Below are 26,432 nucleotides of genomic sequence, written 5' to 3'. Positions count from 1 at the left end.
CACGGTTTTTTTGGCGGCAGTGCGCTGCACCGATCAGCGTATGCAAGCAGCTGCTCTGCTGCTGACTCTGCTTCCCGCTGCGCCTCTTGTAGCCCTCTTCCCTGAGAACACGACCCACATCAATAAGCCCCAAGTTTCCCACCATAACTCACACCACTACCAACTGCACACCTAGGGGCCTGAGCTCCGCTGTGAATTTTTATGCCAACGTATTGCATGCGCCGCTCAAAGCATGCCCCCTGAGTAGATGGCGCGACATACTGTGACAAAGCAGAATAAGCAGAACGACCTGCCCGAAAGCCCACAAGCGGAGGACGCGGAGCGTTACGGGGTACGTGGTGCTTTGCTTACCTCGGGTTGGGCGGTAACAAGGGCCTGTACGGCCTTGTGGTGCCGCGAGAGTGCGCTCTTGAAACCGGCCTTGAAGCTCTCCGCCAGAGCAGCAGTCTCTAATATAGCAGAAGCGGCTGCTTCGCGGCTGTAGTGTGCTTTTCTCCACTCTTCTGCTCCACTGGGGTCCCTGTGGATCAATTCACCCCGGTGCTTTGCCCGGCCGACCGCCATTCGATCAATGTACTCCTCTGCGCTCGCAGGAAACAAGGTGCCGTGTACAGGGGCAGCATTAAAAGACAGTGACTACCTTTTCGTATGAAAAGCGATGTGCTCAGTACCAAACGGTTTAGGGCGGATAACGTCAAATTGTTACGGGGAGAAAAGCCGAGGGAGAGAGCCCCAGTTGCCACGGCAGAGATAGTACGCCTAACATGCATGTCTCTGAGCTGTAGTATTCCATGCCTCTGGGTGGCGCGCAGATGCTTACGGCCGGCGCGGAGAGCCTGCTCAGCTATACGTCCCAGATCCGTGACAAGATGCTCACAGGCGCGTTGTTGGCCTGCAGCCGCCATATCCTCCTCTGACGTGCCGAACCTGCGCAGAGATTAAATGATCAACAGGGTGCCTTGCTGATGCGCACTCCCTCGCTACCACACACTACTGCTCCTTCAGAAGCCTGACCGCTCTGCTGCACGACAGTGCGAAGCCGAATCATACGCAGCATCGCATGCAGCAGCCTACCAGCGGATTACATTACAAGCCGCGCGAACCTGAATTTGCATGAGTAGAGAAGGAACGCCGCAATGGCGATAGCAGCAACAAGCACCAGCACGAAGAGCTCCTTTAGATTCTCCAAGCTCGCCGGATAGAAATAGTCATAGGTCACCACGAGGAAGGGCTTCTCCCCCTCTGAGGGAGCGGCCGAGAGAGCGTGCCACCGCACCGTCAGCGCGGGGCGGGTAGTAAGCACGTCGAACCACCATTTTATCTGTGTTTCTTCGACGGCCTCGAACTGAATGGAGGAAGAGTATCGGACGTTTGTAGCACCTGCGTGGTGGGACGAAACGGCAAAACGAACGATTTCGGCAGTGCCGCAGGCATCCTCTGCCGGCCGGTTAAGACAGAAAGGTCATTACGCCTACCTGTAGGAAGAGCCACCGTGAGGGAGAGATCCTCGGTGTAGACGTCTGGAAAAGGTGGTTCGAGGGGGATGCGCACCGAGAATGTCTGGCTCCCCGGACTATTCTGTTGCATAGAGCTCGCAGGCACGTTGTACTTTACCACAAAATCGAAATTCCACCCGCCGAGCACGGGGTACCGCGGCCAGACCTGCGGAGGCCCACAGACCACGCATGTGACGCATATACACACAGACACACACATGCAGCGCCCCCTTAGCGTCAATCATCTGCTGATTCATCCTCTGAGAGTCAGCGATGCAACACAGCGCAGCCACAGCGTTTCCTGCGTCTCCGCGTTACTGGGAGCGAAGTGGAGGTGACCCTAGAGGATGACGCCAGAAAGGGGGTCTTCCAACGAAGTGGACTGCGTTTTACGCCGGCCGTCCCCCCGGCCCCGTGCACACACGAACCCTTTATCCCTGTTACCTACAGGAGCGCCCCCCTGCAGCACGTGTGTCACCGCAGGGGTCCCCAAGGGCAGACTTTACGGCTGCAAGGATGCACAGGCTTGCCACCCGCAAAGGGAAATAACCGAGACTCTGCGTGTGGCCTCTCACCTCGAGATGCGTCGAAAGCGGAGTATTTTTCGGGCCTACCGTACGGCTTGCAAAGGTGCTTGTCAAGTTGCCAGCGATGTCAGCAACGTCCAGGTTATACACATCCGCTGGTAGATGTGCATGCAGATCGAACAGCACGTGGCTCGGGACACGCTTCCCTCGGGGCACATCCTCAAGCGCTAGCGCTAGACGGGGTGTGCCAGGGGCTAGCCCCTGAAGCAATGCGATGCTGATGGGATTGAAAGCGCCCTGAGCCAACAAGCAAGAGCCTTACGCCGGATTATTCAGCTTCCTAAGTGGAAACAAGCGAACTCAGCAGGCATGCCGTGGTCTGTCTGTCGCCTGCACTTGAGGTCTACGGGGGGCCCCCCTAAATCTCTGGTGCGCACAGAGGTATGTACAACATGTTGGGCTTTCAGGCCCGCCTGAGCGTCGTGGCACTTCCTGCCGCTTAAGAGGCTGCCTACGCGTATACAGCCTTGCGAACTGCCCACTAGATCAACACGCACAGGCACTGAAGAAACAAGGCGCGCCGGTGCCCCCACTGCCCTACCTTCTGGTAAGCCGCATCGTTGTGGATCTTAAAGAGCTCTTCATTTGCCATCGCACCTTGCACGGAAACCACGACTAACCGCTGCATGGAGACCACGTAGCCCAGATGGAGCGGCAGGGGAAACAAAAGAGCAAACGGCTGCACCACCGCCAACGGCGGGATAGTCTCCTGGGATTCCCAGGCCCACACTCCGTCTTCGAGCTTCCGAAATCCCTTCTGCGCACCCGGAAGCAGCACCAGATGCATACAGCTCACAGCCAGCAAGCACATACACACCCACCCCCACACCCCGAGGTGATCGTTTCATTCGCTGGGGGAAGACTCCCAAGGCTATCGCATAAGCTACAGTGCTTACGAGCCCTACAAGAGGCAGCCAAAGCTTTGTATATAGTTGTAGAATGCGAAAGCCCTGCCATCTCCCCAAATCTAGCCTTCCACACTCCCCAGCACCTACGCTACTCTCTCAACACCACGCTTCATTCCCACCTACAGCGCTCTGGTAGGTGTTAGGCACCGCATGCTGGCGCCCAGAAAGACTTGCAACGCGCGGCACACTGCCGCCGGCTACGTATCGCCTTGGTACCAGGAGAGTCCGCAGGGGTTCTTACACCATCTAGCCCCTAGGATGTGCCCCACCTTGCTGCACCCTCCCCCCCGATCAGCCTGTGAGGCTCACTTTTTGCATGCGCATTTCCCCTGCCTCTCCCAGAGTCGTCTGAGGGGGCAGCCGGAAGGCGACAGAGCTGCGCAGCGCTGGATATGGAAGCGGCCAGTTGGAGGAGGTGGCGAAGAGGACCGACTGAATGAACTCGAGGTCGACCGCCTGAGGCAGCGGCTGGTAGGGCCGTCCTGCAGCGAAGCAGTACCACCACCGAAAGGGGTCGCAGCATGCGTGATCACACCCAACATGGGAGCCACCAACTTAAAACCTCCAGAAAAGTAGCGCCTGGAGGAGCATGCCTTAGGCCGCCCCTCTAAAGACATTTCGCCTGCCGCCATTCTCCGTTCCCCTCCTTCCCCTACAAGGGCAACGAGTCTCAACCGAGGCGTGTCTGCACGTTAGGCCCGCCTGTCTGTCTGCCTCCCTGCCTCCCTGCCTGCCTGCCTGCGTCCCTTCAGCACCATCTGCGGCAGCAGAGGTCTGCCTGGACCTTTCAGCTACAGAGGGCTCGGGGAATGTAAGGCTGCGCTCTTCCGAGACGGGAGCCTTGTCCTACCAAGGTGGTATGAGATGGCCACCTGTACAGCCTGGGAAGCTCCCAAGGGCTCTGCCAGTTTAACTCTGAACACCTGGGAAGAGCAGGGGGAGCTAAAGGCGGCACGACCCTCGCTAGCAGCCACCAGGTGGCGTTCCACATCCTCAATCAAGAGAGCCCTCGACGTCCAGTCTGCCGGCAGGAAGGACTTGATGCTTGGCCGCTCCTTCGAAACGGATTCCACGGGGAGGTGGACGCCCTCCAAAGTAGCGGCTCCTGCCCACCCTAGCTGCGACACAGCCGCCGATTCCCATCCAGTGTAAAATTCCATTTCAGAACGTTCAGGATGCGCCAGCTGCCTGCAAGCCCTGAAGGAAGCCAGCGAACAGTCTCTAGAGAGACCGCCCGCCAGCGGCCAACTAGTTGCATGCGAACAGCCTTCTGAGCAGCGAGCTAGCCAGTTTTGGAGGGGAGGGAGAGGGGAGGGAAGGGAGGGCGCTGACGTGCTGCTCCCCATCGCCTAGGGTCGCTCAGGAGCTTCAGCAGCCTCACCTGAGTGGCTTCTGAATATGGCAGAACGAAGTAAAAAGCAGAAACTGGAGACTTCCCTGTGTTTCTTAGCTTCAGCTGCACAGTGACCTTCGCAATGCGGTCAAACTTGAGAAGCCGCACCACCTGTGCAGACAACGAGCAGCTTATCCACGGGGAGGCTTGGGGGAGCCACCGAGGATACGGCAGCGGCAGAAGACCTTACTTGACACCTCTGCTGCTATGAGGTAGAGTGGGAAGCTGGCAGTCCAGGAAACGGACAGACCGCGTGAGGGCGCCTGCTGGTACGAGCAACGCACCTTTTCGCCCACGACAGCCGATTTGATGGCCTCATGGAGAGCGGTCAGGGCAGAATCCTGCAGGAGTCGGCTGCTAGCGGAGGCATGCAGCTGCTCAAGAGCGAGAAGGAGCTGCTGCTGCTGCTTCAGGTGCTGCAGTGCGCAGGCCGTGGCGGCAGACGGCCTGGGCAGCGGTAGGGTCGCTGTGGCGATTTGGGGGATCTCCGTATCCTCGAAAGCGAAGTCGCACGTGGCGCACAGCGCTGTTGCGAGTAAGAATAAAAGACACACTGACGCAAACCCCATTCCCAGTTGCGCAGAGAAAGGCGCATGGCGTCGCCCCCTCCGCATCCCGGAAGATGATGACACATGGATCTCTGCGCCTCTATGCCTGACTCGGGAGCCGCCGTCTTGCACGCGCTTTTCTGAAATACGCAACAAGGTGCTGCACTGAGCCCCTGCACAAGCTGAGCCTGCAGTTGCGCTTCCCTTCCCCAGGGGAAACCCTCCTTTCGCATGAGCAGTTAAGGTCATTTGCGTTGCGTCTTTCGGGGCCAGAGGTCATGACGTGTTGCCGCCGGTGGCTATGTGCACGGCCGGCAGTACGCCAAAGACGCACAAAAGGTCGTTCGCCAGAGGGAAGTGCAAGGCTACGGGAGTTTGTGGGAAATTCCGATGCTAGTAGACAGGGGTGTCCAAGTGGCTGCGAAGACTGCTCAGCAGCCTAGAGCGCTGTCCAGAAGCTACAGAGTGTGAAGCTGCATGCCACAGCTCGCGGCAACTCGATTTGTAGGAGGCCTCTATCCGCTGTACCGACGCCCTGGAATGCGCGCAGAGCGAGGAGGTGCCCTACAAGGCTCAACTCCGCCGGCACCCAGGATGCCTCTTAATGCCCCCGCATAAAAGACCTCTCTAGCACGAGGGGCAAAGGCAGTGGCGGATTTCTAGAGACCAGCAACGGAAAGAAACGAAAGTGCTCGGCGGTCCCTGAGACAGCCACCCGGGAAATCGCGGGGTGCCGTCGGGAGAGGGGTTGTACACATCAACACTCCCGGCCGTACAAAAGCGTATCATGGCACCGGAATAAAGTAGAATCAATTAAATAAACGAAACAGGGGATGCTGTGCGCCAGATTCAGGAAGGCGGTATCGGGAGGCGGCTGAGGAGCTACCGTGGCCTCAACCCGAGGCATCTTGCACGCTGCAGAGACTGAGCGTTGGATTGTGTTAACGAGCACCCCTCTCTCTATACGGTGTTAAAACCCACGTTCCGCGCTAAGGGGTCCTTCGTCGTCCTATTCTTCAGTGAGTGGCCTGCGTTAACCGTGCCCGATACTGCAGGCCAGGACAGACAGGTGTTACACTAGAGTCGCATAGGTCCCCGCCTTTGTGGTTTCTCGGAATGCCCCCTTAATAGGCACCAATGAGATTTTAGGTGCGTGCAATGGAGGCTCGGCATTATCCAAGGGGGTTCCCTCAAGCTTAACGGCCTTCCGGATTGCCCTTATGCCGCCAGAGGGTCATTTGCCTTCAACCCCTCCCGTGACATTGGGTATCTCGAGGGTCCTTACGATTCGCGAAGCCAAGTAAGGGCTGAAGGCGGCTCTTTACTAATGGTTCAGCCAACCTTCCATGTATCCGTACAGCGCCACGAATAAGGCCGGGCATGCCCACCTGGGTACGCCTGTGCTTGTGTGCTAGGCGTTTACCAAGAGGTAGCTATATGGCCCATTCCACCAGAGCCACACCCAGTTGGTTGATACGGCTTCTTGGGGCGAAGCGCCGCTGGCACGTGCTTCATCAGATGCTTCTCTCTCACCAATATCGCTGAATCCAAGCTAGGCTGTAGGTCCAGATGACCATACTTTTCCTTCCAAGGAGTGTGTCTCTCCTATTCACATGCGCCTATTTCCTCTCACTCTAGCACAGCCCGTGTAATGGTGGAAGTTGCAAAAAATCCAAGGAGCTGACACTCCTCAGGAGGGGCAGGTGCACGCTTCGTCTCCCTTCCGCGCTTACTCCCCCATGCGTGCTGGGGTTTCTCCCGGCCTTGGGGGCTTTCTAAGCATGAAAGCTAATGCTTTTTGGTAGCAGCTCGAGGTCCACATGGAGGAGACCGAACGAAAGGGTTTCTTTTGTCAACGGCACTCGACGGGATAAATGAAGAAGGGCATTAAGTGGGAGGCACTCGCGGACGCAGCACTATTGGTGGGAACATGACTCTAAAGGGCTTTGAAAGGGGCAAGGCAGCGTGTACTGACAATTTTTATGGGCTGCAGTCCCTGCGTTGTAGTGCTGGCGACCGACCTTGCAAGCAGAAACCCACTAGAGACGCACGTGTATTGGAAGGAGCAACTAGCCTAATAAATCACAGGAGACACAGGCGCGAAGGCTGAGCTACCCAAGGATGTAGTATATTGGGGCTGGCAGGTAGTCTGCCTACTTTTCTTGCTGCCAATCTGCAAACGAGGCCAGTTCACTGGTGGGGGCGATCAGAAATCGGCTTTCGTTGGCTTCAATTAAATAGCAATGATGTGCGTACCATAGGCAACTGGTGCGCATCGACTGAATGAGGCGTGAAAGTTTTATCCTCCGCGTTTACCAGGCAATGAAAGAAGATTGCTACCAATTACATTCCAGTGAATTGTTGTATGACAATGACAAGTCTCCTGATAGTCACTCGCTTTCCCTGTGAAGCACGATGAGGCTCTTTAATGCCACACGTGCGCTCAGTGGGCGGTAGGATAGGCTGTTTTCAAAATGTCTCCTACTAAGATAGCCGCCACCAGTTCCCTTTGCCAGGCATGGCAGTGTAGAGCGTTGTCTGTGCCCTCTCTAGGCCACAATGTCTTGGTAGGGGCTCTTTTGCCAAGCGCCAAAAGGTGCAGGAGGGGCCTTCCGTCTCCCGAGTGTGCAGAGGGCAGTAAAGACCAAGTAAGAGAACGACCCATCGGCCCTCACAGTGTTACCTGATGCTCTGGTCTGAATTTTTCCAAAAGTGCTGTGGGGACCCCAATATCCATCAAATCAAGAGTCCTGTATCTGGCCACGCTACACCTGGAAGCTCTTCGCTATACGTAATATTAACCACGAATTGATCAAGAAACTGCATGGCTTATTGGCTTGCCGGTTTGTATATCCATCAGCTGCAGCGTAGCGTTAGCGCGGTGCAAAAAGACGCAATGGTGTAGGTTCGCACTTGATCCTAGGAGTACCTCACTGTGAATGCTCCGTGTGGCTAGACAGTGCAGCTACGCGCCGTAGCGCTCCATCTGAAATCTCATGAAGAACACACATACTCCTGGCTCAATAGGGTCTTTATAAAGAGTTACTGAGTGCCCTTCAAAAGAGCTCCCTTTATCCCTACTTGCGCTTCTCAGAGCCCTGACATGAGAAGAAAGGACAGCTAGGGTGCGCACAGCTGAACTATCTAGCTACTCTGAGCATTGAGAGCTAGTTGTACATAGCAACGACTACCCGTGAACACAACAGTGCGTTTATTTGTATCGGGCCAGCTGGACTGTGCAATAAACATCATATACGAGCTAGCGAAAGAGAAAAAAAGACAAACCAATTAGGCGCTTATTTACTGATTCATAGTCAAATATAACTAGATGATCTCTTGACACTCGGGGGGACCCCAGGGGGATGTTACGGTCGTGGAAGAAAGAGGAGGAAAGCACGGACGAACAGCTGCTTAGACATCCCATGTGGCTTCCCTTCCTCGTGAGCTGGGAGCCCCCTGTGGTAGAAAATTTCAAGTGTATCGTAGCACATGACGCATAGAGGTTACCCTAGAGCAAGTCCTAGCCCCAATGAGCTGGCCCACACTAACATAGAAGATGTATGCTTCTGGGGGCCAGAAACGGGAGGAAGATGTGCAAAGCACCCCTCCTTTTTGTTTCGACCTAAATGCTTCACTCGTTGCTGAGTGTTTTGGAAAGAGGTCGCAAGGCGAAGATGCACGAAGCATACAACGGTCGCCGCCCCTTCCGCTTTTTAAAATTGACTTCCTTCTGTCGCCCCCAAGATAGATGCCTGGCTAAACTAGCCGCTGCTACATTAGCTCTGTGGAGACTTCGCATAGGCTTGTCTCTACCTTAAGGCGCGCAGCCGCCTTCACAGGAACGCCGGTTCAATGCCGTATACTGCGCCTCGATCTACTAAAAAAACTTGTCAGCCTCTCACGCTCCGCGGGCGCACTGTCTACAGTGTAGAAAACAAAATAGGGCCTGTATATTCGATAGATCACTTCATGATCCTTTACCACCTGTCCGTTGCTCTGCGGCCTCCTTTTGGAAGTTGCGCGATGCAGGGCCCTACAAAGACTTCCTGACAAAACGGGGCCTTGTGCGGGTCCGTTTCCTACCTGTCCCTCTCCCTTTACTGCTCCGGCACTGCTTGACACTTCAGAAATATACAGGAATTCAGTGGCAACCTCTTCTGTATCAAGCGCGCTTAACGTTTATTTTATCTTTCGGTTGGGGCCCCTCAAAGCCGACGAACGTTTGTCCCCCCCCCTCAGAGCGCCCTCGCCCCCGCCGACGCTTCTGTCTTTTCCCTTGCAGGCGTCTAGATGGATATCGTTGAAGACTGCCTTTACGTGTTCTTGAGTTTTTTTCAATTTATGATCCCAGAGAGCGGCGCCGATGCCACGTTGGCAGCCCCGCGACTACTGACGCAGCATGAACTCGCGCAGTCCCAAGATCTTCTTGTCACCCTCCGTGAGAGTCTGCTCGGATGTTGGTGGGAACAGAGGCGGAGGCATTGTCGCCTCGGAGTTCATAAAGGCGGGAAAGCTGCTGTGCAGACAGCAGAGACCGCTGGTCTGGTCCAGCCGCATTGCACCCGAGTGCCCTGCAGCCCTTGCCCCTGAGGAAGATCCGTCTGAACGCTCATCAGGGGGGCCCCCTGGAGAAGCAGGCGCCTGTTCAGTAACTTCCTGCGATTGGTGCCTCACTCCTTACGACCACAACCACAAAGTGTATGCAGGGCACGATGGACGGAGTGGGACCGCAGCGAAGCGTTGTGGCGCATGCAAAGCGGTCTGCTACTGCAGCCTCGAATGCCAACGCGCCGCCTGGCCCCTGCACAAGTTGGAGTGCAGGATTTTCAGCCGTGAGTCCTTGGTCACACACCTCGCTTGACGCATTTTTCAGCGGGGCGAAGCCAGATGCGTCAGGGGTGGGCCCTTGCGTAACTAAGGTGGCATATCTATAGCGCGTCCGCAATCGCATGCCTTTAGCTATGCAACATGCACGTGTGCTGCTGCGGCTGTGTCTCTCCCAGATATTCGGAAAGCCTCGGCAGGCAGAGGCCCCAGTCTGACTCAGCGGCTGCTGCTGCGACTCCTGCTCGAAGGCCATTCAGCAGAAGAGTTTGCGGGCAGCCATGGAGCAGCGGCGCATCCCGAGAAACTAGCGGCAGAAGTGGACTCTTTAGATTCAGTCGAACTTAAAAAGCAATGCGCGTGCAGTGCGCCGCCAAACAGCAGCCCCTCTACTGCCCTCTCCTCGTATTTGGAATCGTGTGCAGCCTCTGCTGCCCTTCTTGAGCAGCTGCTGCCCCCCGATCTTTCCGAGACTCTAAAAGGGCCTTTTGCAGGAGGAAGATGTTTGCAGTCAGGGCCTGATGGGGTTCCCGCGGCGCCAGAGATTGCAGCACTGCTGCACCGCCTCTCAGCGAATGTGCACTCCATCACAAGGAGCGACATCTCTGGGGGGTCGGCAGACCCCTCCGCGGGGTCCTGCCTGTGCTGCGACAGCGGGAGGGAAGTGGCAGTAGGACTGTATGGGCAGCCTGTATGCAAATTCAATCACTCCTGCCAGCCGAACGCGCTTGTGGTATTTGGAGGCCGAGGGGGGCCCCTAGAGGTCTCTGTTATAGCGTTGCGATCTATTGCGGCTGGCGAGGAGATCTGCATTTCGTACATCTCTCCAGCCGACACCAGAGAAAGCAGGCGGCTGAAGTTGCAGCTCGCCTACGCCTTCCACTGCACGTGTGTTCTTTGCTGCTCCTGCGCCGTCAGCGGCAGCCATACAAGCGCTAGCAGCAAAGGCGTGAGTGCCACAGACGGACTCCCGGCCCTTTCCTTTTCCCCAGCGGAGGCTTTTGATTTGCAGCTTGAGGGAGTCTTTTGCTCGAGTGCTGCATGCATTGAACGGCGGCAGGCGGCAGAGGGGGATGTTTTGCAGCACCTGGAGAGCTGCCGACAGCGGCTGCTCGGGGGATCCCCTTTAAAGGAGACACCCTCGAGGGGCCCTCTGGCCTCCCCGCACGGAGTTGTACGAGGGGCCCTCAAGAATGTCGATGGCAAGGGCATTGAGAGCTCAGAGGGCGTATGGCGTCTTGATGAGGCAATGCGCAGCTCGCGCATGCGCTTGCCGGTGCTCTGCGTGCCGCAGCCTTCGGGCCCGGCGTGGGAGACGATACGGCTTTGCATGAATGACGATTCAGATTTGGCCCCTTCACTGTATCCGGAAAATCCTTTACTTGGCGGAAAGGCTCCCAGAAAGCGAATCTCTATCGCGGCGGCCTCTTCTTCCTCCTCCGACACGGTTTCCTTTCGTCTCCTTCCCCACGACCTAGGAGGTTCAGGGGGGAAAGGCGGTAAGTTCGGGAGCTCCCCACAGATTCGCTGCTGTGTGTGCGGGGCAGCGTACAAGTCTGAAGATCTAAGGGGCCTCCTGCGTCACACTGAAGCGTTGCGCAGCAGCGCACACCGGCTGGCGTGGCTCTGCAGCAATGGGCGCAGCGAGGAGGTTCAAAAGGAAAGCAGAGCTGCACTGCTGCACTTTGCCACTGTTCGAAAATATCTCCACCCTGGAAATCTGGTACTGCAGACTCTTACGGAGAGCCTAAGCCGCTCCTCTAGGGGCCTTGTAGACCTCTACAACGGCCTTGGTCTCGCAGTGACCCAGCGGCTGTCCGCCAACGCCGCTACACTTTTCGGGCAGAAAAGCCTTCAGCACGCAGATAATCTTCTTACGGAGGGTCGCATGCTGCTCTTTCTCGCACAGGCAGATACACATGCGGAGGTGGAGCAGGCCTGGGGTTTGTGGTCTGCTGGCGATAGCCCAGAGGCAGCACGCGCAGCGGCAGCGATAGGACACAGTGGCAATGTGATATACTCCGCGGAATGGGAAGCGGAGACAAGGTCCAAGTTGGTGTGTCAGGCGCGAGAGTGCTTTCTACAAGCCTGCAGCGTCTTCTTTTCTTTGGAGGACTGCAACATCGAGCGGGCGAAAGGAAGGCGAGCAGAGGAGGGTGTGGCGGACTGTGACCGCGAACTACATGCACTGGGCAGGCCGGTGTAGAGTCCCAGTATGAGCGAGTCTCCAGCTAGGAGGCGCACTGACTTCCATAGGGGAGAAATCGAGGTTTAGTGAAACCCTTGAGGAGGGAAGCAGAGGTAATTAGACGGGCTGTTGTACGTATCCCACTTCCCATTGGATTTCCTGAGCAGCGCGACCCCTAGAAAGTAGCAACGCTGCGCTCCTTCTTAAAGCCGAAATGGGCGGTATGAAAACTAAGCAACAAGGGTCTAGCCCTTTACAAATCGCAGGCGCGGCTGTAGTTGCAGCAGAGCGCACTCCTACCCGCTGCCGTTACTCCTAGCACTCTACGCATCGCAACCCCCTGGACAATGCGGGTTTGGTAGGACAGGTACTTCTACAATGCAGTCCAATCTCGGCACTGCCCTGCGGTGCGACGCCTATTTCTTCTCCCCGGCGATCTGGGGATGTGTCTCCTCGAAAAGAGGGAAGGGCGTCTCCTAAGCGTAGTGTCCTGGCACTTTAAGCCTAGACACTCCACTCCTTTAATCGAACTACCAGGAAGCTAGCTGATGGATGTGCAGGGTGCCTCTAGTTAAAAGAGATCCAGCCCCTCCCAAAGTTGCATGCTGTGGGCGGCTGAAGCATTCCGGATCCTCCGTGACCCGCCTGTAGAGCAGAAGATCGTTTTACCCGAGAAGAATTCCAGGCTCCCGGTCCGGTTATCGGGATATGTACACTAGTGGAAAGGCCCACACAAGGGCCTTGCACCCACCAAAAAAAAATTCTAGTGGGCTTAATCTTGGACCGCCGTTCAAGACGGTCGCGCAGAAGTCACAGCATGATTAGGAGCTCCGACACCCGAAGAAAAGCGATAGTACTGGCAAGGTCACTTAGGGACCTTCTTAAGAAACTGGTAAATAGAATTATACACATTTGGAAGGTACTGCTGGCGCTTCAGATACATGTAGTCCAGGCAGATGTCCACCCTACCCACACGCATACGCACGTAGATATATACATTTGTGTATAGCCTATCACGGCAGACTCCCAACTTCGGTGTTTCAAGCGTCCAGGATGCCGCGGCCCGACGAAGTCTGGGCAAATGAAGGCACGGACAGCAACCCCTCCACCCGTTGTCGAAAATTAGCCGATATCTAGAAACCTGCTCTTCACACGGCTCATGGCCAAATGCAGCCCTCATGTATTACAGGGTATAGAATCCAAGATTCAGGGTGCTTGAAGGCAGATCATGACGCTTACCATTCCTTGCGTCTCGGTACAGTCAGCGCTGCGAAGGTCGCCGTTGAAACTGCGAGCCAGGAGACTGTCGAGTATATACGAGCCCCTGAAGTAAGAAATCAAAAGAATATTTACTCTCGGTGCATGTTCTGAAGCATCTACGGCATGTAAGGCGCGCACAAATACATGTATACATACAAAAATGTTATGGATAACAAATATACATACATGTATGCAGACAGATATACATACACATACATACAGGCATGTTCCAAGGAGACCAGCCCCTTCCAGCAACGTTCCAGTCTTTACGTGTCATATCTGCTGCCCCAAGCGCACGGAATGGGCTGTATTAACGAAGTCTACTACAATGATTAAACACTCTAAAGAAACATCAGGTGCTAAGAATGATCCCGGCAACCACAGTCTTGAAGTATCGGGGTTTCTTCCCATTCTATGAGAGATAGTGCGCAACGCAAGTGAGGTAGGAGCTCAGGGCTCTGCCTCACCAAGTCCAGCATTAGACAGCCGCCATGGCTCCACAGAATTGCTCGAGCTGCCTGAGGCTTCGGAAATCTTACTCCTTAACGCCATTTCAGCCATATGCCGCTGTGTCCACAATGGTTGAATGGAACGGGACCGTCCCCGTGGTATCGCAGCCCTCGAGCAGAAGCCGACTCTTGTGTTGGTTGAGACGAAAAAGTGGTTCTGGATAGGTCGTAAAGGGTCCTGTCTGCTCGGAAGGGCCGTCAATCGGCGGCAGAGCGACAAGAAATGCGCAAAGTGGCGAAAAGCTCCTCGAGCGAGCGATGGTCAGAGGCTCACGGCGAAGGGTAGGCCTTGGTGGCAAATATACTTGACCATAAAGGCTATCGAGTTCATAAAGATGCGTGGTGAATCTTTTTCGACACATACCGGCAGTGACTTCAGATCCCTGGAGAGACAGCCCCGCCGGCCTGGGCATGCACCGCATAAGCTGCTACGGGCTCCCTCCACGCTTTAACCACAGACAAGCACTAGGTGTATTCAAGCAAAAACTCCCTGTATTAGGGGATCTACAACTTACATACACACAGTTTGAAGCTGTTCCAAGCCGACCCAGCTGACGGGTCTATCTATTTAACCCAGGAGCCAGGCGTAGAGGGCCACGCTACACTGGTGTATTTAACTAAGCACTACTAAATGATTAGCTAACTGGCTTGTCTGATCGTACAATGCTTGGAGCAGTATGCCGTGAATCAAAGCTTGTAGCGCAAGGGAGGTGCAGCACAGCCCATCCGTCCTAGCTGGTACTCTCCCCTCACTCAGATAGCCTGCAGGGTGATGTGGGCATGGACAAAGGAAAGAGCACTTTTGCAGGGCTGCTTACGAATCTGTTGCCATTTCATTTACTTGGTCAAATCTAAAAGCGGTTCCGTATAAACACTGTCCCAGCCCATTAAAAGCTTCGTGGGGAGACACTTGGCTCCAGATCCAGTAGAAACTTAAAGAGAGCTATTGAGTGTTTCCTGAAAGAGCATCTTCCTTTTTCTGCCCGCACCCCTCAGAGCTAATGCCATGAGGGAAGGGGACAGCTAGGCTGCGTGTAGCTGCACCCTCTGTTCACTCTAAGAATTCACAGCTAGCTGCACAGAGCATGTACGGCCTGCCACACCTTTTCTCCTTTCATCATTTGATCAGCCTGCCATCGTGTTCCTTACCTTTACTTTGATACTAACTGCGTGCAGGACGTTGGAAAAAATCCGCACAAGTGCCGTTCCACAGGCAGCCAGAAACGCGGCAGCCAGTGTAAGTGAGAATACACAAATGTGTACGCCAATCGCGAAAGTGAAACAGCCAAGAAAAAAGACACACACTAGCCAACAGCGAAATAAGGACCAAGCCAATATGATTGTGTGGTGGCGCGGTTGCTCACTTTCGTCTGAACGCAGAAATCTGTGGGCCCCCCGCTACGAGAAAACAGAGGATGAGTAAAGTGAGTAGGAAAAATCAAAGCAAATACTAAATTAGCAGTGCCCCCGTGGATCATAGAGCAATGTACGCTTGCTAAAACAGCCGGAAAATGATGCACAATCAATTGCAAAGCCCCAACAGAGGCGCAAGGAAGGATGCCGGGACAAAAAGCCTCAGAATGCCCATGAACAACAGTGTTGAGAACATCATAGCAATCAGAAGCAGTATTTTGTAAAGCGAACCCCACGCATAAAGGTATCTAATCCAGGCAGAGTACCCGCTTGACAAAGACATTTATCTAGGAATGCACGAAATACCGCCCATGGCACTAGAAAGCCGCAGATTCTCCTTCAGGTAGCGAATCCCACACTTGCTCCTCCATCAACCACTGAGGTTGATGATTTCCACTCCAGTTCACTAGAAACGCCCGTCTGCTGTGCTGTTGGCGCTCGATAATCTCCCAATCCAGCACATGTACATCTCCTTGGCCAATTGCATCCTCCACAAGGGTCATCTGCCTACGTGGAAAATTAGAGAATACTTTGGAGAGCTTTGCAGTTTTAAGGCAAGCCAATATATATATAGCTCTGACGCATCTTGTAAAGCCTGCCAATCCACAAGGATTATTAAGTATCTAGCCTCAAAATTCACAGCCGACCGCAGCTTGTCATAATTCCGTGTTTTTGTTTCTTGAGCTGACCTATCACATTCGGTTGCGATATCCAGCTGCTTCCTGAGCCCCTCCGCTGCTAACGAGAGTTACTGACCCCGGATTGCAAGGTCGAGGCCCGGATGGAAGTCACCTCATCGTAGGCTGAGGGGAGGGGAAGGCACCGGATAGACAAGCGTACTGCGGGTTTATGAAGCCACTAAACATGACGGAGGGAAAAGGCACGATATTAATGTTTTGTGGCCATTGGGCTGAAAATACTGCAGTGAAGGGGGGTTTGGCGTGAGGCTGTCCATATACCTCAAGCTGGTCCCTCAGTTGTCACAATATTAAATGTGATGGTTGCCACAAACGCACGCAAAAACACATCGCCGAGCTTCGGATCCCTCTCCCGCTGCTCATGAAGCTACGATACCCCAGCAATACACTAAGAATAGCTGAGAGATATTTTGAGCCTTGACAGACTTGGGTCAAAGGATACGATGGACTTTTTTCGGTGATCTGTCGACACCGACGTAGATGCTATCCTGACCTTTGACATCCGGCAGATCAACAATAGAGCCCATAATCAGGTCAGTGCAATATATTCAGGAGCCGGGAGGACCTACAAACGCGCCGGGATAAAGATAGCCGCGGAGCTTGAGCTGCTAACAGTCTAAGCATAAAATTGCATGCTTCTCTGCCGGGGGACGCATCCGAGGGCCTCCATAGGATTGTGAAGTGTTCTTCATTGTAATGAGAGTTCCATCATGGCCCCAAAGAACATGATCATGTGCCTCACGCAAAATGATACTGCGAAGCGAAGTCAGAATGTGCGCATGAGGGAGTCCCTACTTTGTTCTGAATCACAGCAGGCCATCCTCAACGCGGCAACGTTTAACCGCTCGCCAACCTAGATTTTGACAATAGTGGCGGGTGCATGGGTGTCAAACGCCTATGACTCACTCAATTTTAATAAATTTGCTAATCTGCAAATCATTACATACAAGAGCGGCTGCGCTTCACAATATTGAATCGCTGAGGCGTCGGGAGAACGCGTTGGCGAGCACACTGGTGGCACTTTTACTACATTTTACTAAAATGCCAGACTGCAGGAGGCGCCCAATGCAGCAAACCACTAAGGGGTATTAAAAGCTATAAAAGCTTTTGGTGAGGTCGTTAAAGCCATATTGTGGGTCTGCATATCAAATTGGAACCCGTAGAAATAGTCCTGGCGGATTTAACGCCCGGTACTGGACTCCGCTGCTCGGACTAGGTAAACGATGCTAACAACAATCAATAATTTGGCAGCTTGGAGAGCCGTAGCCTGTTGGGAGAGTAGCAGCCACTACTACATCACTAGTATTCGTTGTTCAGAAATGGCGCTCATTGTCGCACCGCAAGTACCCGACGAGTGGAAAAGCAGCTGCCAATCATCATTGCTGGCGGATCGTCTCCCTCTCTCTGGGTGACCAAGGGTCTTTCCCATATCACATTAGGCAAAAATCAAAGCCTCAAGCAATCCAGGAATGAAATTTGGATAGGAAGATGCAAGCTCATGAACCTTCGCAACGTCCTTACTGGTGCGTTATGGTAAAGGCCGTGCCGTAATTGTTTCGATTTTTCTGCCGATTCTGGCCCGCGTCGTACTAACATAATATAGAATCTGATATATAGAATTGTTATTTGAACACTTGTGCATCTTCACATACCATTGCTTAGCCCTCAACAGCTGAAGCACCTGCCGTAGGTGTTGCAGGAGCTCTTGTTTTATTCTCGACTCCTACAAACCTTTCCACCAGCACATCCGTACAGCCCGTCTTGAACGGCTAATAAAAGTTTGGATTACCCTGCCAGTGCATCTCAGCTGTGGCGTTAGCAAATACAAACGCCATACAAGTATCTTCGAGGTTTCCACTACGAGTGTGGAATGCTGCTTCGAACGTGTGGCTGGGGTAAATTGGAGCATCGAAGAAAGAATTTGGAAAGAAGAATATTGAACAGACTATGCGGTTTTGTGGTTTGTCAAGTTGTCAGCACGTATGAGGCATTGAAAGCCACTACTTTACAGAGATCTTGGCTAGGGGCCTCAAGTTGACGCAAGTGCGCCACCGTCCTTCGGTTTTTCTCACCACATCAAGCTATACTTAAGGTCTCTTGTTGATTTGTGCTCGTTGCTCTTTTCAAAAAGTTATTCGCTTGCCATTCAATCTCCTCATCCTGTGAGGGCTTTCAACACAGCCAAACATGGCATGGGATTCCTAGGGTCGTAGCTCTATATGGTGAAGGGCGTGTGGCTGCATACGCTTATGATAATGATGCAGAGTATTACAGCCGTCTAACAGGTGCATTCATAGCCCCTGCAACCGGAAAACCTGTTTTGGTTGATGTTACACGTAGTTGAGTGTTATCTCGAATAGTGCTCATGATTTGCAAAAACTGCATAGGGCATGTGTGTGGCTTGGGACTCTTTGTGTTGTATCCTTTGGAGGATACGCATATCTTTACAGCATTAAAATCAAAAGCGCGTACACTCACGCTTGGCTTCTGACTTTTACGTACTTGTAGGGGCTGATCTAAGGACTGTTACTGGCAAGTTTCTGAATAGCCTTCTTTCGCCTGTGTGCAGGATTGCGTGGAAGTGAGAAGGCAGAGAAACAGCTTTTTTCTAGAAGCGAATGGGAGATCTCTAGCAACCACTCTTTAACTCTTTTGACCGGGTCACCTTGATAAAGGAGGAAAGATTACTTTTCTGATGGGTAAGGGCAGAGTGTCTAGGCTTTTCCTCTTGATTAAAACTAGGGTAATTTGGCAGGCAAAACTGCCTGTAAAAGATAGGCTGTCCTATGAAGCCGCCAGCGCACCGATGCTGACCCTAGCAGCTCACCAATATACTTGAAGAGAGAACACCTTAGCTGATGGAAAAGGGTGCACCCGGCAAATGTCTGAATCCTACAATGACCCATGGGAGTTTGTGGGGTGTCTCTGTTACAGCTCTCGTCTAGTTTGTTTTGAATTAAAAGCGAATATTTTCTATGCACCCTAAAGAGTGCGACTGGCATAGGACGACTGTATGGCTCTCCGCGTTTGCTAATTGCTCATTGGGTTCGCTTCACTGGAGTGGCATTTTCGCTGCCTTCCCAGATTGCCCTCAGGAGATATGCGATGATTTTGGGAAGGGGGCAGAGGAATATCAAGCCGTCTCTGCATTACGTTTCATATTATTCTTAATCACTGATTATAGTAGCACATTCGAGATTCGTCGGCTGACCAGCAGTGAAACCCCGAATGCGAGGCGGTTGTCGGCGGCAGTCAGTGGGACTGGTCGGGCCAGACCCCCCGTTTGCCTGATCCGCCTGTGAAAATGGATAGAAGATGGACCCTTTGGACTTTTTTGCTGTTTCCATTCGCTTGGGCATCTTTTTTAGCTTTAACTGCGCAGCTGCTCTCCGCTTTCTCTGTTATGCGCGGAGCTCCCTGCACTGGCCCCAGCCGTCCCGCTCGACCCCCTTCCAGAGGCTGCAGTAACACACACTCCTCTTTGGCTGCCAGTCCTCAGCCTTGCCGCATTTAGCCTGGATCTCGTCTTCTGGCACTTCTAACCTCTGGATCTGCTCCCGCGTTGGTCACCCGTTCCTGCGCTAGGACGCCTAGCAGCACGCGGGAGGAGGCGGCGCAGAGGCACACCTTTATTCCTTAAAAAGCAGTACGTGCATGCGAGCTACTGATCAGGAGGGGTCTAAGGAGCCCACCTTTGCTTTAATCTCCTGTAAACAAGTACGGGGAGGCCCGCGTATGGAAACCGCCCTTCCCGCTACATCACCTCAACGCATTGCCTCCCCCCTACCCTTGAGACGCTAGGTCGTCTTCTGCGCCTCTCTTCCTCGCCGCTCATCAAATCGCAGCAGCAGCTGTTTAAATTTGCTTCTGCTGCCGCCACGCCGGCACTCCCGGTAGGCCCAATCTTATCGTCTAGTGCAAAAGCCAAAGCCTTTCTGCGGCTGATGCAGCTTTAGCAGAAGCAAGCGGTCTAGCAACACTGCATGAAGGGGAATCCAGAGAAGTATCGGAGGCACAAGAGCCCCCTCCGGGTGGATACCTTCCCCCTGCCTGAAGGCAGTCGCTTGCTGAGGCGCTTCCTGCACTTCAGCAAGGCAGCCCGACCAAAAACACCCCATGGCCTCAACCTTAGATGAGGAGCTTACGCCACAGACTTTGCACCGAAAAAGCGAAATAGGAATGCCAGACAGCGCCTCTGCTGTTGGCTCAGGGGCTTCCTTCCGCCATCTGCAGCGCCAACACATGAGCTTCGCCAAAGACCTTAAATCGGTATACATCCTGCCCGCTGCATCTGCATCGTATACACTCCCCTCCTGTGGAGTCAGCAGCGGAAATAGCTTGAGTTCGACTGCTCGACTGCGGAAGAAATGTTTTGGCGACACCGAGGCTGCTGCTGCATTGCAGACGGCACGGCGCGTCGAAGCCCGCAGCGACTTTGCGCAACGCCAGCGCATAAATGCATCAAAGCAGCATGTTCAGCAGCCTCGCTTGCAGCAGCATCTTCAGCACTTGCAATCAAAGCAGCAGCAAGAACAGAAGGAGTCGCTCGAGCAATCGCTATCCAAGAACTCCGCAAAGAGCAACGTGCGGCTGGATCTCGTCATAGAGGGGCGGAGGGCCCCTGCACAGCGCCCCCCAGCAGCAGCAACAGAGAAAAATGCTAAAAATACGGATGCTAGTGCAGCCGCTTCAGCATCCGCTGCACTAGCAGCAGCAGCAGCAGCAGCAGCAGGAGCAGCAGGAGCGCAGCCTGGAGGAAGAGGGGAGGCCCTCAGCAGCAGCAGCCCTCGAAATAGGCGAAAAGAACTTGGAACAGAAATTGGAGTGGCTCTGGCAGATGCTGGGCATGTGCTTCCGAGTCAAGGGGTGACGCTGCTGCAGGAAGGAGCGGCAGCATCGGCCTCCACAGCACACAGACGCGCTAGCAGCAGCAGCAGCAGCAGCAGGGAGGTATTATATCCGGGTATCTTGGAGAAAGAAACCCCGCGGCATCTTGTCAATAAAGTTCTCTCGCGAGTGCGCAGGCGTGTTGCAGCAAAGATGAGCAATAGCAGCAGCAGTAGCAGCAGCAATAGCAGCAGCAATAGCAGTACTAGCAGCAAAAGCAGCAGCAGCGGTATGCGCCGTTGGGAACGGCGTTCAGGCAACGCAGAGCACAGCTACCGCTATGCTTCACGGGTGCGTCGGAGGAGCAGCAGGAGGAGCAGCACGCGAAAAGCCTCGAAAGGTCGCAGAGGCGGCACAAGGAAGCCGCCTTCTGGTAGCAGCAGCAGCGGAGGAAGGGGGAAGTCTCGCACTCGAGGCAGAAGAAGCGATCGACGGGGTGCTCCGTCCAACGAAGGCAAACGCAGTGGAGGCAGAAGAAGAAGCCGCTGCAGCCGAGACAGCACTGCCAGCAGTGGAGTTCGCAGAAGCGGCAGCAGCAGAAGTTGCGGCTCGAAGTCGTCGAGAAGGGGCAGAAGTTGGACAGCTCCTCGAAGCTCCCTCTGTCAGCGAAAGCCTCCCCAAAAGGTACTGTCTTGCAGGGTGGTTTGGATTCTCCGCGGTGCATTACTGCGTGCCCTTGAGGCGCCTAATAGATTTGCTGCTGCGGTTGCTGCAGTTGCAGCGGCGATGGAGGAGGGATATCGCTGAGAGTGGCAGCGAAAGAGCAAACGCGTGCTGAAGAGCATGCGATGTTTAAGAAAGGGGGGAATCTTCCGCTGGAGCCGGCGTTGCGTTTGCCTGTGAATATTGCTGCCGCAGGAAGCAATGTTTTCACCGTCACAGCAGCCTGAAGAGCTGTCAAATGCCTGCTGGCCTCCCTTTTCTACCATGGGGAGAAACAGCAGCAGCAACAGCGGCAGCAGAGGCGAGCGGGAATCCTTAATTAGCCAGTGGCTCAACTTCTCCTCAGCGGTACACCCCTTTCCCCCCCTGGCCCCCATATAATTAGTGACCCTTTTAAGCAGCGTCAGTCTTTTCCAGATGTACTTTAAAGAGCCTTGCTGCATTCTCGACGAACGCGCGAAGCGCTGAGCCATATGCATGCGTGGTGGAAAGGGGGGCCAGGATATACACAGAAGGAAGCAGGGTGAACAACTTTTGTTGTCAGTTGGTGCAGTGCTGTTTTTGCCTGTATGTGTTGCGTTGGTCTGCATGTGTTGTTGCGTTGGTCTGCATGTGTTGTTGCATTTGTCTGCATGTGTTGCGTTGGTCTGCATGTGTTTTGTTTGCCTGTATGTGTTACGTTTGCCTGTATGTGTTACGTTTGTCTGCATGTGTTGCGTTTGCCTGTATGTGTTGCGTTTGTCTGCATGTGTTGCGTTTGCCTGTATGTGTTTTGTTTGCATGCATGTGTTACGTTTGTCTGCATGTGTTGCGTTGGTCTGCATGTATTTCGTTTGCCTGCATGTGTTACGTTTGCATGCATCTTGCGATCGTCTGCATATGTTGCGTTTATGTGTGTTTGTGTGTGGCTGCTCGCGCGCCGCAGTTTCTGCTGGAAGAGGAATCGAGTGGCGTCCTAAGCCCCTCCCCGCCACACCTGGAAACGCATGTTTTCTCGCCCGTAAACTCCCCCGTGTTGGGTAGGAGCAGCGCAGAATTTGCAGCTGCAGCAGCGTCGGGATCGCTGCTATCTGCAACGGCGGGCAGAGGCTACAAAACGCGATCTCGTGCATCTGCGTCCTTGAGGAGCCGCGAAGAGTTTCTCTTGCAGGCATCGCCGGAGAAAGTTATTGCCCGCATCAAGCGACGTCTTGGCTTCTTAAGTACCAGCAGCTGCAGGAGTAGACGCAGTAGCGGGTCTAGCCACAGCAGCAGCTGCTGCTGCATGTCGCGCTGCCGAACGTGCAGCAGCAGACACCGGCGCACTGCACGAGACCGTTCAGAGACATATACCTCCCGGGGCAGACAGCGGAGATCGGAGCAAATGCACAGAGAGCCTTCTCCTTCTGCTGCAGCTGAATGCCTTGCGCTTCAACAGCATCTGAATCACAGTCCGACTTTATGGACGCCGATGACGAGGCGGCGAGGTTGCCTGACGCTCAGCGCGCTGGAAGACGCATTCGGGGTAGACGAAGAGCAGATCCCGCATGCGCAGCAGCAGTTGCAGCAGTTGCAACAGTTGTCGCCAGAGGGACCTGAGGAAGCAAGAAGGCTCGAGCCACACGATGAATCTTTGGCTGTTTCTACAGCGCGTGAAGAGGATGACTGGCCTTCTGTTGCTGCTCTCTCTGAAACAACTGGCGAGGCAGCAGCACCCGCAGCAGCAGCGGGTGTAAAGTCTCCTCGTCTGAGTGACAGTCTCCTTTTTCGTCTCTCCCCCGATTCTTCCTGCTATCCGCAGTCGCCGGATGACTCGGCTGTGAGCCAAGCGCAGACGTCACCGCAGCAACAGCGGATTCAGCGAGGACGGGAGCAGCAAGGACGCGCAGCCGATCTATCCAGGCCTGAACACCCCCATGCAGACGTGCAGCACAGGCACCAGATTGCGCAGCAGCTTCGAAAAAGGTGGGAATGTCAACAGGAGCAGCACCAGCCATGGCAAAGGAGCGAGCACGCAAAGCCGCACAGGACTGGGCCCTATGGAGAAGGCCAGATTTCAGCAGCAGAACACGTGGCAGATTTGCAGACGCGACACCTTGAAGAAGCGGAACCAACGCATGAAGGGCTGCCACAAAAGCAGCAGGCAGAACAACGCCTGCAGCGCGAGAAGGGCATCATGCAGCTTCCGCGGGAGAGCACCTCAAAAGGAACTGCTACACGTCTGAAACAGCCGCTGCGGCAACAACAGCTCACAGGGACGGCGAAGGCGAAGCGACAAACGGAAGACGTGGAGGGAGTGGCTATGACAACAGCCGCGCAGCAGCATCAGCGATCAGCCTCCCCAGGCACAGCAGCAACGCAAGAGTCGCAAGCAGCTGCAGAGGCAGCAACCAGTAAGACACCAGCAGATGCACCAGAGGCAGCAGTAGCAATTGAAGCACCGGAGAGTGCAGCGATCGAGGCAGCCGCAATCGAGGTAACAGAAACGATAATAGAGCCATCAGAGGCAGCTCAAAGCGAAGCAGCAGCAATGGTAATAGAGCCATCAGAGGTAGCAGCGATCGAAGCAGCAGCAATACTAATAGAGCCACCAGAAGTAGCAGCAGTAGAGGCAGCAGCAGAAGCAGCACTACTAGAGGTATCAGGGGCGACCCTCCCAGCAGAGGCAGAAGAAGCATCAGAGGCAGCAGCAGCAGCAGTAGATGCACCAGAGGCCACAATAACAGAGGTATCAAAGGAAGCTGCACAAGCGGCTCCCAAGGCAGAGGAAGCCTCAGAGGCAGGAGCAATAGCAGCGGCAGGAGCTCCAGCAGAAATCGAAGCGGATGCAGCAGATGTGGCAACAAGTGCAGCCGCAGCTGCACCACTAAGCGCACCTGTTGCAACGGAGGACGATGCTGAAGCAGCAGAAAGTTCACTAAAAGAGAAGCCACAGCTGGACGTTCGAGCTCTAGCACACGTAGGAGGAGCAGCAGAAATCGCCTTTCTTCCTAAGCCAGGTTCCGCAGTCTCTGCAACAAATGGAGCTGTTTTGGCTAGCTCACCACCACGCGCAGCATCGGGCACCTCCGATGCTCGTGTAGCTAGCCAGCAAGTGATGGCTGAAGCAGCAGCAGCATCCGCCGAAGCTCTCCTCTCCAAAGGGTGTGCTGCTCCAGCAACTCGAGATCCTGCCTGTCCAGTCTTATCTGAACGGGCACCAGACGTTTCTGTTGATGGAGAAGCAAACAGGTCGATCCGAGAGCTCACGGAGAAAGATCTCTTTTGTGCAGCCGAAGCAGCCCTCCCAGGAGAAGCGGAGGATGGCTCAGCAGCAACGACTCGCGTTGCTGCTGCTGTTGCCGCTGCTGGTGCTGCTGCTGTTGCTGCTGCTGGTGCTGCTGCTCCTCCTCTTCCTCCTCCTCCTCTGCCTCTTCCTGCCTCCCGAGCAGTCTGCTCCTGCAGTCAATTTCCGCTTGGCAGTAGTTGTGAGCGTCCCCTGTGGGCATCAGCTGCGGCAGCCGAGGCTCACAGCGGCCGCACTGCCGGCAACAACGAGGCACAACCCTTCAATCTTCATACTCACGACTGTCTGCTGCCCCCCCTTGCAGCTGGTGGCAGCAGCAGCACTCCTAATAGCAGGGCATGTTGTTGCTGCCTGCATGGCTCCTGTGGTGCTACTACATTGCACACCTCGGCAACTCTGGCGTGTGCAGGGTGCCTTAGAGTGCTACAGCCACGCCAGCAGCAGCTTTTTCCGCATCATCAACAAGAAATCCATCAGCAGCAGCAGCTCTTTCCGCAACATCAACAAGAAACCCATCAGCAGCAGCAGCTTTTTCCGCACCATCAACAAGATTCCCATCTGCAGCAGCAGCAGCAGCGGGGACCTGCAGCGGTTAGCCTCTCGCCAGTCGGTAAAAAAGATAAAAGAGGCCTTCTGCAGCATGAGAGTGACTTGCAGCAGCCACCTACTCAGGAAACTGTAGGCAATCAGTTGCTGCAGCTGCTAGCCGCGGCGCTACGCCTCCCCCGGATGCATCACCGTCGGCAGCGGGGAACCCGCAGAGCGCAGCCCAGCAGCAGCAGCAGCAGCAGCAGTAGCAGCAGCAGCAGCAGTAGCAGAGGCGCGAGAACGCCGAAGGAGACATCCAGTGACACGCGAAGAAGTAAAAAGGGCGAACGTATGAGGTGTAAAAGCCAAGGGAGATTGCGCCGCAGCAGGCATCCGATTGATGGCAGCAACGGCAGCAGCAGAAGTTGCAGCAGGGGGATGCAGCTGACGGCGTCCCTTCAAGAGAGGCAAGCACACAGATATACTAGGAAGGCAACTGCAGGTGATCACTCGGAGGAAGAGAGCCACCAGCACTGCAGAAGGCATTCAGAAGAGGTCTCGGCTGCGGCTGCCGCCGCTGCTGCAGGTAGGGGCGTCGGAGTGAAGCTCGACTCCACAGAGACACTTAGGCACCGCACCGTAACTGGTGATAGCAGCAAGACGAGGAAGGGGAAACTCCGTGAAGCTGAAGAGCGCTTGAAACGAGGCATTCGGTTGCAGCAGCGCCATCGTCTGCTGCGCCTTCTACAGGAGCAACTAGAGGGGCAGCACGCGGTATTCTAGGCTGCTCCTCAAGGCCTGAGAAGCCTTCTCCCGTTGCCTGTGCAGTCTGCCACGTGCATGTGTGAAAGCGTGCATGCACTTAAAGTGCCCTTCTTCGGTTCTCTCAGGAAGCCTTCAGGCAGCGGCCCCCCTCATGGGCGCTCGTCGATTTCGCTCTTAAGCAGCCGCTCCGATTTCGCCGGCCTCATTTTTTCCCTCTATAAGGTCGAGTGGCGAATGTGGGGTTTTGAGGCTCCGCCTCAAATGAATAATGGCTGGAGCGCGCACGCACTGCCCTCAGCATCCGCAGCATAGCCCGATCCTGCCCTTGCCAAAAAGCTAGACACACAGGCTCCTAGCATAGTCGCCGTTTCTAAGCAGCTTCTCCCTAACCCCTCCCCCCAAATTCGCCGAGTGAAGCGGCGCTAATCCACGTGCAACGATGCATATTGGGACAAGTGCCTACGCCCACCGACCCGCGTTCAAGGGCACCTGTAACAACT

The 26,432-nt window shown here is 54.6% G+C and overlaps 4 protein-coding genes across 4 annotated transcripts; 2 read left to right on the top strand and 2 right to left on the bottom strand.

Annotated features, from left to right (window-relative positions):
• Positions 1-119: 119 nt before the first annotated feature.
• LOC34618976 (dolichyl-diphosphooligosaccharide--protein glycosyltransferase subunit 1B) lies at positions 120-5,181 on the bottom strand. The gene is made up of 11 exons (XM_026335930.1): positions 4,669-5,181; positions 4,373-4,495; positions 3,842-4,109; positions 3,301-3,473; positions 2,625-2,840; positions 2,072-2,320; positions 1,476-1,662; positions 1,104-1,380; positions 796-927; positions 352-520; positions 120-239 (listed from the first exon to the last, which is right to left on the bottom strand). Exons 1-11 carry the CDS (start codon positions 5,179-5,181, stop codon positions 120-122), a joined length of 2,427 nt encoding a protein of 808 aa, XP_026191715.1.
• Positions 5,182-9,331: 4,150 nt separating this feature from the next.
• LOC34618977 lies at positions 9,332-11,962 on the top strand. Its single transcript, XM_022732289.1, has 2 exons — positions 9,332-9,764; positions 9,936-11,962. Exons 1-2 carry the CDS (start codon positions 9,332-9,334, stop codon positions 11,960-11,962), a joined length of 2,460 nt encoding a protein of 819 aa, XP_022589636.1.
• Positions 11,963-12,809: 847 nt separating this feature from the next.
• On the bottom strand, positions 12,810-13,756 carry LOC113146975. The gene is made up of 3 exons (XM_026335918.1): positions 13,672-13,756; positions 13,184-13,268; positions 12,810-12,909 (listed from the first exon to the last, which is right to left on the bottom strand). The coding sequence occupies exons 1-3, from the start codon at positions 13,754-13,756 to the stop codon at positions 12,810-12,812; spliced, it is 270 nt and encodes an 89-aa protein (XP_026191703.1).
• Positions 13,757-19,940: 6,184 nt separating this feature from the next.
• LOC34618980 lies at positions 19,941-25,950 on the top strand. The gene is made up of 8 exons (XM_026335929.1): positions 19,941-20,502; positions 20,803-20,870; positions 20,968-21,195; positions 22,300-23,198; positions 23,276-23,401; positions 23,477-23,717; positions 24,151-24,678; positions 25,510-25,950. Exons 1-8 carry the CDS (start codon positions 19,941-19,943, stop codon positions 25,948-25,950), a joined length of 3,093 nt encoding a protein of 1,030 aa, XP_026191714.1.
• Positions 25,951-26,432: the final 482 nt, after the last annotated feature.

The sequence above is a fragment of the Cyclospora cayetanensis genome, unplaced genomic scaffold, assembly GCF_002999335.1.
Source record: "Cyclospora cayetanensis isolate NF1_C8 unplaced genomic scaffold, CcayRef3 CcayRef3_contig_86, whole genome shotgun sequence".
NCBI classification, from domain to species: domain Eukaryota; phylum Apicomplexa; class Conoidasida; order Eucoccidiorida; family Eimeriidae; genus Cyclospora; species Cyclospora cayetanensis.
The sequence above is the reverse complement of the archived record's forward strand: the minus strand, read 5'-3'. Positions and strand labels throughout refer to the sequence as shown.